Source organism: Stegostoma tigrinum, chromosome 29, assembly GCF_030684315.1.
Source record: "Stegostoma tigrinum isolate sSteTig4 chromosome 29, sSteTig4.hap1, whole genome shotgun sequence".
Lineage (NCBI taxonomy): Eukaryota > Metazoa > Chordata > Chondrichthyes > Orectolobiformes > Stegostomatidae > Stegostoma > Stegostoma tigrinum.
Window position 1 is genome coordinate 18,848,453 of NC_081382.1, and position 12,838 is coordinate 18,861,290.

Sequence of the window (12,838 nt, forward strand, 5' to 3'; positions counted from 1 at the left end):
GAAGCTGGATGAACACAGCAGGCCAAGCAGCATCTCAGGAGCACAAAAGCTGACGTTTCGGGCCTAGACCCTTCAGAGAGGGGGATGGGGAGAGGGAACTGGAATAAATAGGGAGAGAGGGGGAGGCAGACTGAAGATGGAGAGTAAAAGAAGATAGGTGGAGAGAGTATAGGTGGGGAGATAGGGAGGGGATAGGTCAGTCCAGGGAAGACGGACAGGTCAAGGAGGTGGGATGAGGTTAGTAGGTAGATGGGGGTGCGGCTTGGGGTGGGAGGAAGGGATGGGTGAGAGGAAGAACCGGTTAGGGAGGCAGAGACAGGTTGGACTGGTTTTGGGATGCAGTGGGTGGAGGCGGGGGGGGGGGGGGGGGGGGGAAGAGCTGGGCTGGTTGTGTGGTGCAGTGGGGGGAGGGGACAAACTGGGCTGGTTTAGGGATGCAGTAGGGGAAGGGGAGATTTTGAAACTGGTGAAGTCCACATTGATACCATTAGGCTGCAGGGTTCCCAGGCGGAATATGAGTTACTGTTCCTGCAACCTTTGGGTGGCATCATTGTGGCAGTGCAGGAGGCCCATGATGGACATGTCATCTAGAGAATGGGAGGGGGAGTGGAAATGGTTTGCGACTGGGAGGTGCAGTTGTTTGTTGCGAACTGAGCGGAGGTGTTCGGCAAAGCGGTCCCCAAGCCTCCGCTTGGTTTCCCCAATGTAGAGGAAGCCGCACCGGGTACAGTGGATGCAGTATACCACATTGGCAGATGTGCAGGTGAACCTCTGCTTAATGTGGAATGTCATCTTGGGGCCTGGAATAGGGGTGAGGGAGGTGGTGTGGGGGCAAGTGTAGCATTTCCTGCGGTTGCAGGGAAAGGTGCCGGCTGTGGTGGGGTTGGAGGGCAGTGTGGAGCGAACAAGGGAGTCACGGAGAGAGTGGTCTCTCCGGAAAGCAGACAGGGGTGGGGATGGAAAAATGTCTTGGGTGGTGGGGTCGGATTGTAAATGGCGAAAGTGTCGGAGGATGATGCGTTGTATCCGGAGGTTGGTAGGGTGGTGTGTGAGAACGAGGGGGATCCTCTTAGGGCGGTTGTGGCGGGGGCAGGGTGTGAGGGATGTGTTGCGGGAAATACGGGAGACGCGGTCAAGGGCGTTCTCGATCACCGTGGGGGGAAGTTGCGGTCCTTAAAGAACTTGGACATCTGGGATGTGCAGGAGTGGAATGTCTTATCGTGGGAGCAGATGCGGCAGAGGCAGAGGAATTGGGAATAGGGGATGGAATTTTTGCAGGAGGGTGGGTGGGAGGAGGTGTATTCTAGGTAGCTGTCGGAGTCGGTGGGCTTGAAATGGACATCAGTTACAAGCTGGTTGTCTGAGATGGAGACTGAGAGGTATCTACCTACTAACCTCATCCCACCTCCTTGACCTGTCCGTCTTCCCTGGACTGACCTATCCCCTCCCTACCTCCCCACCTATCTTCTTTACTCTCCATCTTCGGTCCGCCTCCCCTTCTCTCCCTATTTATTCCAGAACCCTCACCTCATCCCCCTCTCTGAAGAAGGGTCTAGGCCCAAAACATCAGCTTTTGTGCTCCCGAGATGCTGCTTGGCCTGCTGTGTTCATCCAGCCTCACATTTTATTATCTTGGAATTCTCCAGCATCTGTAGTTCCCATTATCTACAATATAGCACAACACAAGTGCCTTCATCTGTGACCACAAAATGCCATTCCAAAGAACATGTTGCCACATCCTTCAGTTCCTAAATTCTTGCATCCATTAAAATGTTAGAAACAGAGGAGGGGGTCTGCTTTGGAAGATTTGCATGACATGTGAACCCCTGGGAAACACTTCCTATTGTCAGGTCACCATAAAAAAAGGAAATCTTTCAGTCATTATCTCATTAACTCTGCTGACACAGACTGCCCATCTCACATGCATTTGTCAAACAGACCAAGTCCTTAAATTGTGTGGGTTTTAATATTTCTATCATAAACATACTGCAGGCATTGATGTAACTGACAGACACCATAGATCTGGCATCAACAACAGGCCTGCACTTTATACCCACAAAGGGAATGGAGGGGGCAGTATTCGTTTGGGGTCACACTTAGAAGTAGTTTCCAGGCTAGAAACTGAGATAACTGAATTTTGTGATTATTATTATTGGGATTGCTCTGAATTAGCTGCCACATTAACATGCAACACAAATGTCAAATTAAATAAGCCTCTTCATAGCCTTCTGAATGAATCAATCAATCAGTGGGAATGAAGTTTGGAAGAGAGTAAGTGGAATATCTTTTCCACATTGATGTGGCTGGTACTTTACATTCACAGTGACAACTTAGAAAAGAAGTTAAAGCCCGAGTAAACTAGCTAGCAGAGGAGGGCCGCTGTTTAATGCATTGGACTATGCAAGTACAACTAGGACTTTCAATGGTGTTCTAAGTGAGATAGCTTACCTGTGCTTGATTGCCACACAGCATGTCCCACGTGCCATATTGATCTTTTGACTGACGGTACAATCGGACAGCATCTGTGAAGGCTGGAGTCTCTACTTTGCAATCTTCAGGTAATCCTGCAATACAACAAAATGCTTACACATAAAATATTACATTGAACAACTCATGCTCTACACAACATTAAAACGGTTTACATTGCCCCAAGTAATAGAGCGCACATGATTGATACATTGCTGACTAATTGATTGACTCATCAATGCGGGAAAGTAACTGTTTACAATAAGAGGCTGTCATGTACTGCTTAGCTTTTACTTTTCCTTGCCAAAACTCCCCCCGCTGGTTTGCCCTCGTCACATTCTCCATACCTTTCTCAGCTTCAAGTGTTTACTCAATTTTCCCTTAAACAATGAGATGCCTGTGTCCCTCTCACTCAGTAATTATTAGCATCACATCCACCAATGATTGCGAATTAGATTGTGCACAATCCTGACTCTCAGACAATTTTCAGCAAAATATCTTCATTGACTCAGAAAAAAGGCCTTTTCCATTAAATTCAAAATGTTGCTGCACTTCTGCAAGAATTTATACTTTGAGCATTTAGGTGACCCTGTTCATCAGTATTTTTCAGCCAAACATCTGATCCTAAACCTAGTTTATCCTCCCAAAACATTTCAAATATAATTTTAATGCGAACAAAAAAAACTGATCATTCTAATAGTGTCTTTCCAAAGAACATTCCAGTCTTCCTCACTGCTTGTTCAGCCTTCTCCTTCTCCACCAGAAGATTTTGTGCTGAGATTTCATTTGCCTAGAGTTTGAGGGCTCAGAGGAAAAGGAAATTTGGTTAAGAGTTAAAGTTTTCTATTCCACACCCTCCCCCCCTCCCGACCCCCACCCCCAGTTTACTCATGGGACATGAGCATCACTGGCTGAGACAGAATTCACTGCCTGTCCCTGGTTGCCCTTAAGGTGGCAGTGGTGAACTTTCTCTTTAAGCTGTAGTCCATATGCTGCCTGTAGATCCACAATCACCTTAGGCAGGAAATTCCAGGATTTTGATCCATTAACAGTTAAGCATGGCAACACCTCTCCAGCTCAGGATGGTGTGAGACTTGGAGGGAAACTTGTGGGTGGGGGCGTTCCAGGTATTTGCTGCCCTTGTCCTAATCGATGGAAGTGGTCATGGATTTAGAAAGTGCTGTCTGAGGATTTTTGGTGAATTTCTGTTGTGCATTTGGTAAACAGTACACACTGCTGCTGAGCGCCAGTGGTGGAGGGAATGGATTTTAGTGGATAACGTGCTAATCAAGCAGGATGCTTTGTCCTGAATGGTGTCGAGCTCCTTGAATCATCCCGACTTATGCCTTGTAGGTGGGCAGGCTTCTTTTTTAGGTTCAGGTGGAGAGTTACTGGCTGCAGTATTCCTAGCCTCTGACCTGCTCTTGCTGAAAATGTTTATGTGGTGAGTCCAGTTGACCTTCTGGTCATTGGCAACCCCAAGGATGTTGATAGTAGAGGATTCAGTGATGGTAATGCTATTGAATGTCATGGGGCAGTAGTTAGATTGTCTCTTACTGGTGATGGTCATTGCCTAGCATTTATGTGGTGTGAATGTTACTTGCCATTTGTCAGACCAAGCCTGGATATTGTCCGGGTCTTGTTGCATTTGAACATGGACTGCTTCAGTATCTGAGGAGTTGCGAATGGTGAACATTGCGCAATCAGCGAACATCCCCACTTCTAGCCTTATGACGGAGGGAAGGTCATTGACGAAGCAGCTGAAGATGTTTGGGCCTAGGTCAGTAGCCTGAGGAATCGACACTCATTGATTCCAGTTTTGCTCGGGCTCCTTAACACCACACTCAGTCAAATGCAGCCTTGTCACTCTCATCCATCTCTGGCATTCAGCTCTTTTGTCCATGTTTGACCCAAGGCTGTAATGAGGTCAGAAGTTCAATGGCCCTAATGGAACCCAAACTGAGAATCACTGAGCAGGTTATATCAGGCTGCTTGATAGCCCTGTTGATAAGGAGCAGACTGATGGGGTGGTAATTGGCTGATTTGGATTTGTTTTGCTTTGTGTGTACAGGACAACCTTGGGCAATTTTCCAATTTGGTAGGTAAATGCCAGTGTTGTAAATGTACTGGAAGTAGTTAAGACAACCTTTTGAGACTAGAACACAGCAGTCAATAGAGATAAAAGTTTGTTCCTTCTGCTGGTTGCAGGATTTAAAAGCTATCCTGACCTGGGTTGTAGCGGTGTAGGTTTACAATACAGTAGTTCAAATAATTCCAAACAACCTACCATCATAGGGAAGCTGATAAAGGAAACACAAGCTAAGAAGTGCAGATGTTGCTCTTCAGAGTTTTGGCTTAAAGCACATTGTTGGTGCAGAGTAGAAATGCACCTTCAAAATCACCTTGAAAAGGTACAGCTTAATACAGCATTGGTTGGCAACTTAGCAAAATATTTAATTTTCAAACAACATCCTTCACCCCAAGGAATGACACCCGACGCTGTCTCACCCCCTCAAAGAAAACAAAATCACAAGGTCTTTCAAAGTCATGCGATCAGTGTAAACCACATTAAACACAATGTTTATAACCATGGAGGGAGTTATAAAAAGATTAACCAATGCTAGCAAAGGGGCTTAGATTGTAATAAGGGCTTACTGTATTTACCATGTTGACAAACGTTTTAAGTTTGTGGACTCTCAAAAACTTTATACAAACAGGATTTCACAGAAGCATAACAGCTGGTACATTTGTTAAAAATCAGTTATCATTTAGAATTTTGTGACCAAATCCAATCAATTAAAAACAAAGATTTATGATGTTCATTCAGCTTTGAAAAGTTTTGCCTGAAAGCAATTGATACTCATGATATTATGCTTAAGGCCATGGATATCAAACAAGAATTTCAGTACTCTTTACCGACATTCTCAAGCCTATTGTAGAGAGCCACTACTTATTGCGCATTTGTGTCACACTGTCAATAATATCCATTTTTAAAAAAAACAAAAACAGCTTTTTCTCCAAGGCACAAAAAAATGCAAAGACAGATCAGCTGGTGAGGTTGAACATATTTTAGAAAACCAGTGTCTGAACTCTCACTGTTCAACTGCTATGTATAGCCCATCAAGCAATTTTCATTCAACGCAGAATTAAGGCAACAAAGTTACTCAGGAAACAACAAAAACAACCAAGGATGGCAAAGAGATTTGTTTTTCTATATTTCCTGTCTTTGAGAGATGCTGAAACAGTTTCTGAATATGGACAATCAATTTAGTTTAGTCAAAGCAAAATTAACTCTGCAACATACAAACCTCAGCTTCATGACAGAACCTTCTGGCTGGGTCAAAAGTGCTAAATCAAAGTTTTGTTCCAGAGATAATAAAATGTGAGGCTGGATGAACACAGCAGGCCAAGCAGCATCTCAGGAGCACAAAAGCTGACGTTTCGGGCCTAGACCCTTCATCAGAGAGGTTTTGTTCCAGAGACTTGGGCACAATCTTCATAAACACACCCACAGATTACTGGCACACAATACAGACCAAGGTCACATCTTTCGGGTGAATCATTGAACTAAAGTTCCATTGGCCCCCTCAGAAGGGCATAAAAGATCCCATGGTACTTTTCTTTTAGAAAAAGAGCAGCAGGGACATTCTCCTCTGTGTTCTGGCCAACATTAGGTCCTCAATCAAGTATCAAACAATTAAGTGTCACCACATTGCACACAATTTGACTGCCATTTCACACACTTTTACATAAAAGACCTCATGCAAACTCAAAGAACATTACAGCCATAGGTCATGAAAAGGCACCACATAAATGTAACTCTGCCTTTCTTGTACTGACAAGGTGGGTGTGGGGGGATGGTTGGTGGGTCAGTAATTATCCTGTGCCAATGATGCTAGCTTGGGACTACATATTAAATTTGCATTTGCAAAGAGGGGGAGGAATTTTGAATGCTGCTCATGAAAAAAGGCAATAAACTTATACTCCTAATGATAACTTCCAAATTCCAATCCATCCACAAGTATAAACCACGAGTGAAATTTAATATCAAATTGATTCCGAATAGAAACCGTTATTTTTTACTGTAATGAAGTTACTGAACTTGTTCTATCATGACTTTAAAACTTGATCAACAACTGCATGCTTTGGTAACAGAAGAAATATACAGCATGTTTTTAATACTTTGGTTCTTGTTATAATCACAATGATGTCAGAAATCTTTGTGGAAGTCAATAGCATCCATTTTAAAAGTGCAGCATTGTAAAGTTTCCGAAAGTCAGGATTCTCCAGAAGGATTGCTCACCGAATTGCAAAATAAAAGCTCTGATTATTGATGCGTTTAGGCTGCCTTTATTCTCCCTCACACACCCCACCCCAAAATACAGCCAAAATGTAGCGCAAGTGTATTCCTTTTACATTTCTGCAATCTTAATTGCAATTAAAATACTGGCACTTTGGCATTAGTCTGAATGAAGTTGCTTGTAGATTCACTCAATGGCCAGCTGGAACAGGAATGTATGGTGAACATCCCAAGCAACCCTATATAAAGGGTCAACGTTAGCTCCTTTTAATGCCATATACAAGCCTCAGTTTCACATCTGAGCTGCAAGTCCATCCGTGGAACCTGCAGTTCGATTCAAGTAAAGGAACGTGATTGCAACATGTTTTAAAATAAGCTCCAAAGTTTTATGTACAATGCTGAAAACGTAAAGTCATCAGTCTTCACAGACCATAGGGCTGCTCTCTCATTAGAGGCAGATTGGTGGGGGGGGGGTGGGGAGATGAGAGAAGAGGACAGAGACAGATTGGGAGGGGTTGGGGAGGTGGGAGGTGGGAGATGAGAAAGGAGAATAGACACAGAGGGGGAACTCTGGCGATTGTTTATCCTGAAGTTCACCATGCCCTAGGGAAGGGGAGAAGTTGAGGAGGAGGGTCCTTCATAGTAACCTCAGTCAGTGCAAGAAATGAACCCATGCTGTTAGTGTCACATTGCATCACGAGCCGGCCATCCAGGTAGAGGAGAGGAGATACTGAACCAACATCATGGTGCAATTGAAATCACTTCTATTTCAATAGCACTTTGTCACATTTCTCCAGGTGTCACATCATAATGGAGCCAGTAAAGTGATATTATCCACATTCATTTGAGTCTTACCAGCTCATACCAACAAATTAGTGCAAAAATATTTTGCTTAATTAACAGATTCAATAGGAAGTGGTACAGGAGAAGTTCCTGCTCAAGAAACAGAGATTCACTTCCCAAAAAAATTCTTTGAATTTGTCCTTAATATAGGAAAATGCAGTGAACCACAGAAAACATTCTTTCAGATACATAACAGCCTGGTACACAACTGCTCTTCCCAGGTCTGTAAGAAACTACAGAACGTTATGTGCGTAGGCCAGGCCATCATGGAAGCCAACCTCCCATCCATGGACTCCAGCTACACATCTTGTTGGTACAGAAAGGCTGCCAACAAAGACCATCTGACGCCATAATGCTCTCTGCCAACCTTTTCCACCAGGCAGAAGATACAGAAGCTTGAAAACATGTGCCAACAGGTTCAAGAACAGCTTCTTCCCTGCTATTGTTAGACTGCTCAATGGACGTCTAATTTGAAATAATTTGATCTTACTAATGTTGATTCTGCTTTGAGCACCTGCTATGTTGCTGTAACCTTGTATGCCTCGACCTGTTTAAGCACCCCATTATCTGTACGTCCTTTTTACTACAGTCTGCCTGTACTGCTTGCAAAAACAAAAGCTTTTCACTGTAATTAGGTACATAGACAACTAAAGATCACTCCAAAAAGTAAAATCCTCCAAATTTCTTTACTTAACACTACAAATTGAAACAGAACTTGATTTTTAGTCTGGGATAGTAGGAACTGCAGATGCTGGAGAATCTGAGATAACAAGGTGTAGAGCTGGATGAACACAGCAGGCCAAGCAGCATCATAGGAGCAGGAAAGATGAATTTCTGAAGGGTCTAGGCCCAAAACATCAGCTTTCCTGATCCTACGCTGCTGCTTGGCCTGCTGTGTTCATCCAGCTCTACACCTCGTTATCTCTTGATTTTTAATCTGTTGCTCAGTACTGCGTACACCCATGAACGAGTTTACGTTTTTCTAGAATTGAGATATGAACTCTACTCACAGAAAGACAAAACATTCAAGATGATCAAATAATTGACTGTTTTAGTCATATGGTCTCATTAGGTTGAGTACCAATTGCAAACTCAGCAATATACATACTATTTTCAGCCAAATCTGTAAAGGTTAGCTCCAAATTGAGCTGCAGAATACAATACTCAAATTGTCTCCATCAAAAAATATACATCCCTCAACTTTTTGGTGAATTAGATCTTGAATTTTAAAAGAATCTACTGCAGCCCTACTCTATTCAACTCGGAACAAGTAAAACGGAATGAGCTTATCACAAGGCAGAACTCCTCTGAAATTGGGAGGGTCTCAATTTGAAGTAACAATTTTCATTGCTGCACATGCTCATCAATAACTCCTGTTCATCAATATTATCCACTTACTTCTTCATCTGATTAGCAACCAAGCCATACAGCAACCTGCCTAGGGATTACATGGGGACCTGAAAAATCAGTTGGTGAATTGAGTTATATCTAAAATATACAAATTCAACCTTCAGTGAAATATATGACCCTGCATCAATACAGGCCTATGTAATGTAACCACCAGCAGGGGGTGACAGTGGGTAGCTAAAAAAAAATTAATGACCCTCTTTGGAAGAGCCAATCTGCCTCTAATGAGAGCGCAGCCCTATGGTCTGTGAAAACTGTGATGACTTTATGTTTTCAGCATTGCAGGGAGGAGGAACTGAGGAGTTCATGGCTTGGATTTTCTCCTAAACGGTGAAGATACACAATATTGCACGAAACAGCTGTCTGCTGACTTGACTGGGCTTTTGAGCAGCAACTTTGGGTTATAAGAGAATCTTATCAGCATGGTGCTCCCTAGAGGAAATCTGTTATGTGAAAATCGGCAAGCTTCAGGGTGTCTGACAGATTGAGGTACTGTTATTAAGATGCAGAGTCTAATCCACAACATACGAGTCTGAACATTTCATTCAAGGTAAAACAATGTCCAGAATGGAAAACAGAAGTAAAGAAAGATGGGATTCATGGGGAAAGATGAGGCTAAAAGGTTAAAATTAACCAAGTTTCACAACATTTTAAATGAATGAGGTTCTTCATTTATAACATGAAATTTTCAAGGCCGTAAAATTTAATTGTGAGCAATTAAGACTGTGCACATACATTTTCTGCATTGCTTGTTGGCTAAGTAGCACAACTTTGTGAAATTCCCCCTGTCTTTGAAAGCTGGTGTAGTTTCCGACAGAGGGGACTGTATGAAAGAAATTTAGTTTACAATCTCCAAATTGATAGCGTGACTCCATTTGGTCTCTTCTGCTAGAGGAAAAAATAACAATCCATACCAGGTACATCCTTCTAGTACTCCCTAATTTTTAGAATTAAATTGCTTTTGTTATAGCGCATTCATTACTGAAATATTAGGTCTAAATCACGCCCAACATGTCTGTTCTTATCTGTCACGTACAAGATTCCACACATTTTTTTATCACTAAGTGGAGATTACACATACATCTTCACATCTAGTATACTGGAATTTTTAAAATTTCGTACGAGGACTGGATAGGTAAGTTTGTTTTCCTTGGAACAGAGGAGGGGCGGGGGGGGGAGGGGGAAGAAGAGAGAGGAGGTGGTGAACTGACTGAGGTAATCAAAATTCTGAGACATTGACAGGGCAGATGTGCCAGAAGCCAGAGAGCACAAGTTTAAAAGGTGAGGAGTAAAAGTGTTTTAAAGTAAATTGGAAAATATTTACTTCACTTAGACAGTAGAAGAAATAAAGAATGTGGTGCCTGAAAAGGGTAGTGGAGGTAGGTACTTTAGCAACATTTAAGTAGCATCTACCTGTGCCAGGGAATAGTAGGCTACAGACTAAGTGCAGATAAATGGGATTAGTGTAGTTTGGTGTTCGTTGGTTGGCACAGACACAGTAGGCTGAAGGGCCTGTTTCTATGCTGTATGACTCAATGATTGTCTGAATTTTCAGCTCAAGGTACAGGAAGGATGAACCAACAGACAACTAATCTCATGGTCATCTCCTGTTGTGGACCTGAAAATGAGGAAAGTGAGCTATGTTACAGTTGGTAGCTACAGTGGCATGAGGGGGGTGTACAACAGAGGCCAGGCTCTTCCCCACATCATCTCACTCTCCTTCCAACTCACTCCGAAAGTCAACAAGCTACTCTCAAAGGAGTGTGCTGGAGCCCCACCCCACCAATGAATAGCTGAGAGAAAGCCTTTTATTCATGTGACGAGAAAAAGGGCAGCATACAAGTTGGAAAGAATAAATTGAGTAGGAGGATTACGAAGGGAAATAGGGCAATTTAATTAAGTCAGGAGATATAAACCATTACCCACAAGCAATAAATCATAGGAAAATGAAACACATGGAAGTAGTTATGTGTCAACGCAAGTGCAGATCAAACTACAACTCCATGCACGGTCATTCTTAGGAAATACTTGCATGGGAAGTCAGATAGACAGCATCTAGTATGACTCATGTCCTGTATGGTCAGGCTTTTCTAGAGGACAGCAGATGCCAAGGAGATACTATTGCAACTTTACTGCTATGCAAATGTAGGCAGTGCCTTAGAGTATCCTCTCTCCTTTGGGTTTCCATGTTCAATGCAACTTTGAAATTTGAGAAGGCACAAAAGTAATAAACACTCTGGCTTTTGTAAATGAATCAATAAACATGCATTACTGCTGTTACTTGACATTTGATCATTTTTGGGAAAAAAGTTGTTGAATCTTTTTACCTTGTACTCATCATTCACAAGAATACAGTGAAGCGCAGAACGACTTCTTTTACTGCATGTTGACTGATTGACAAGTCGTCTCTGGTAGAGGAATGGCCATGGAGAATGCACCAGTTGCTAAACCTAGATTGACAGTTCACTACGTAGCTTCAGTTAAATTTCAATCAAGCACGCTGCCTGATTGGTTCATTCTTTAGGGTAATATCTTGACCACGGAATGGCTGTCACCTATTTTGATCAGTTGAAACAGGAGCAGTATGGTGTATGCATTCTGTCTGCCTGCACAGAACAGGGCCCTACGTATTCATATAATTGGCTTCCATTAAGCACAAATATACCACACTGCAGGCCAGACTGAATCTTAAATTGGGTGTCAGCATAACACTAACATACATGATTGTTTAGCAAATGTTGTCCAGCACACAAAATCATACACCATTTAGAGTGTCATAAGCATGTAGTCATTAGGTGCAGTCAGTGCCTCGCTTGTGATGAAGCCAAACAAATTCAACTTGTTATGAGTTAACACAAGTGCTGTGCCATTTGATACAATTCAGAGTCAGAGTTATACAATACAGAAAGACCTTTCCATCCAATTCATCTGCACAGACCAGATATTCTAAATTGATCTAGTCCCATTGTCAGCATTTGACTGATATCTCTCTAAACCCTTCCTATTCATGTTCCCATCCAAATGCCTTTTAAGGTTGTAATTGTAAAAGCCTCCACCACCTAATTCAACTCATTCCATACACACACAAACCTCTGCGTGAAACAGTTGTCCCTCAGGTCCCTTTAAAATTTTCCCCTCTTGCCTTCAAGCTATGCCCTCTAGTTTTGGGCTGCCCAACCCTCAGAAAAAGATCTTGGCTATTCGCCCTATCCACACTTCTCACAACTTTATAAACCTCTGTAAGGTCACGCCCACCCCCAATCTGTCTTTGGGGTATCCAACTTATCTACCCAATATCACACTAGCACAGAAATATTACAGGACTGATTTGGGAGTTAAATTGATCATCATTTTGACTTGATGGCAGATCAGATCATTGTATGCTATATATTGTGCACACACAAATACACTTTAGTCTGAAAGGCATCTGAAGGTATACATCAATAATTCCCAACAGTTAAACAACCTGCAGTTATTTCGCAACTTTAACATCACGAAGTATCCTGATAAAGCACTTCAGATGACTTTATAAAATAGATGATGACACTAAACCAAGGACGACATTAGGTCAGTTGACTAAAAGCATAGTCAATGTGGTAAGTTTTTAAAATATTCCTTAAAAAGGAAGAAAGCAAGGTAGATGCAAATAGGGACGGAATTCCAGACCTTGGGACAACTGAAGACATAGCACCAATCATGGAGTGACTGTAACTGGGAACGCAAAAGGAACCCGATTCAGTGGAGCACGGATATCTTGCAGGATTGGGGAACTGAAAGTGCAGATACAAGCAGGCATTAGGACCTGGAGAGATGTGTAAGTAA

General features: G+C 42.6%; 1 protein-coding gene across 2 annotated transcripts in view; it reads right to left on the reverse strand.

Moving 5' to 3' along the window:
* The window catches only part of niban2a (niban apoptosis regulator 2a), a 186,377-nt gene that overhangs the window by 41,027 nt on the left and 132,512 nt on the right, over positions 1-12,838 (reverse strand). For both annotated transcript variants that reach the window (XM_048559120.2, XM_059638144.1), the window contains one exon: positions 2,449-2,564. In XM_048559120.2, coding sequence (XP_048415077.2) covers positions 2,449-2,564 — 116 coding nt within the window. The remainder of the gene's footprint in view (positions 1-2,448; positions 2,565-12,838) is intronic.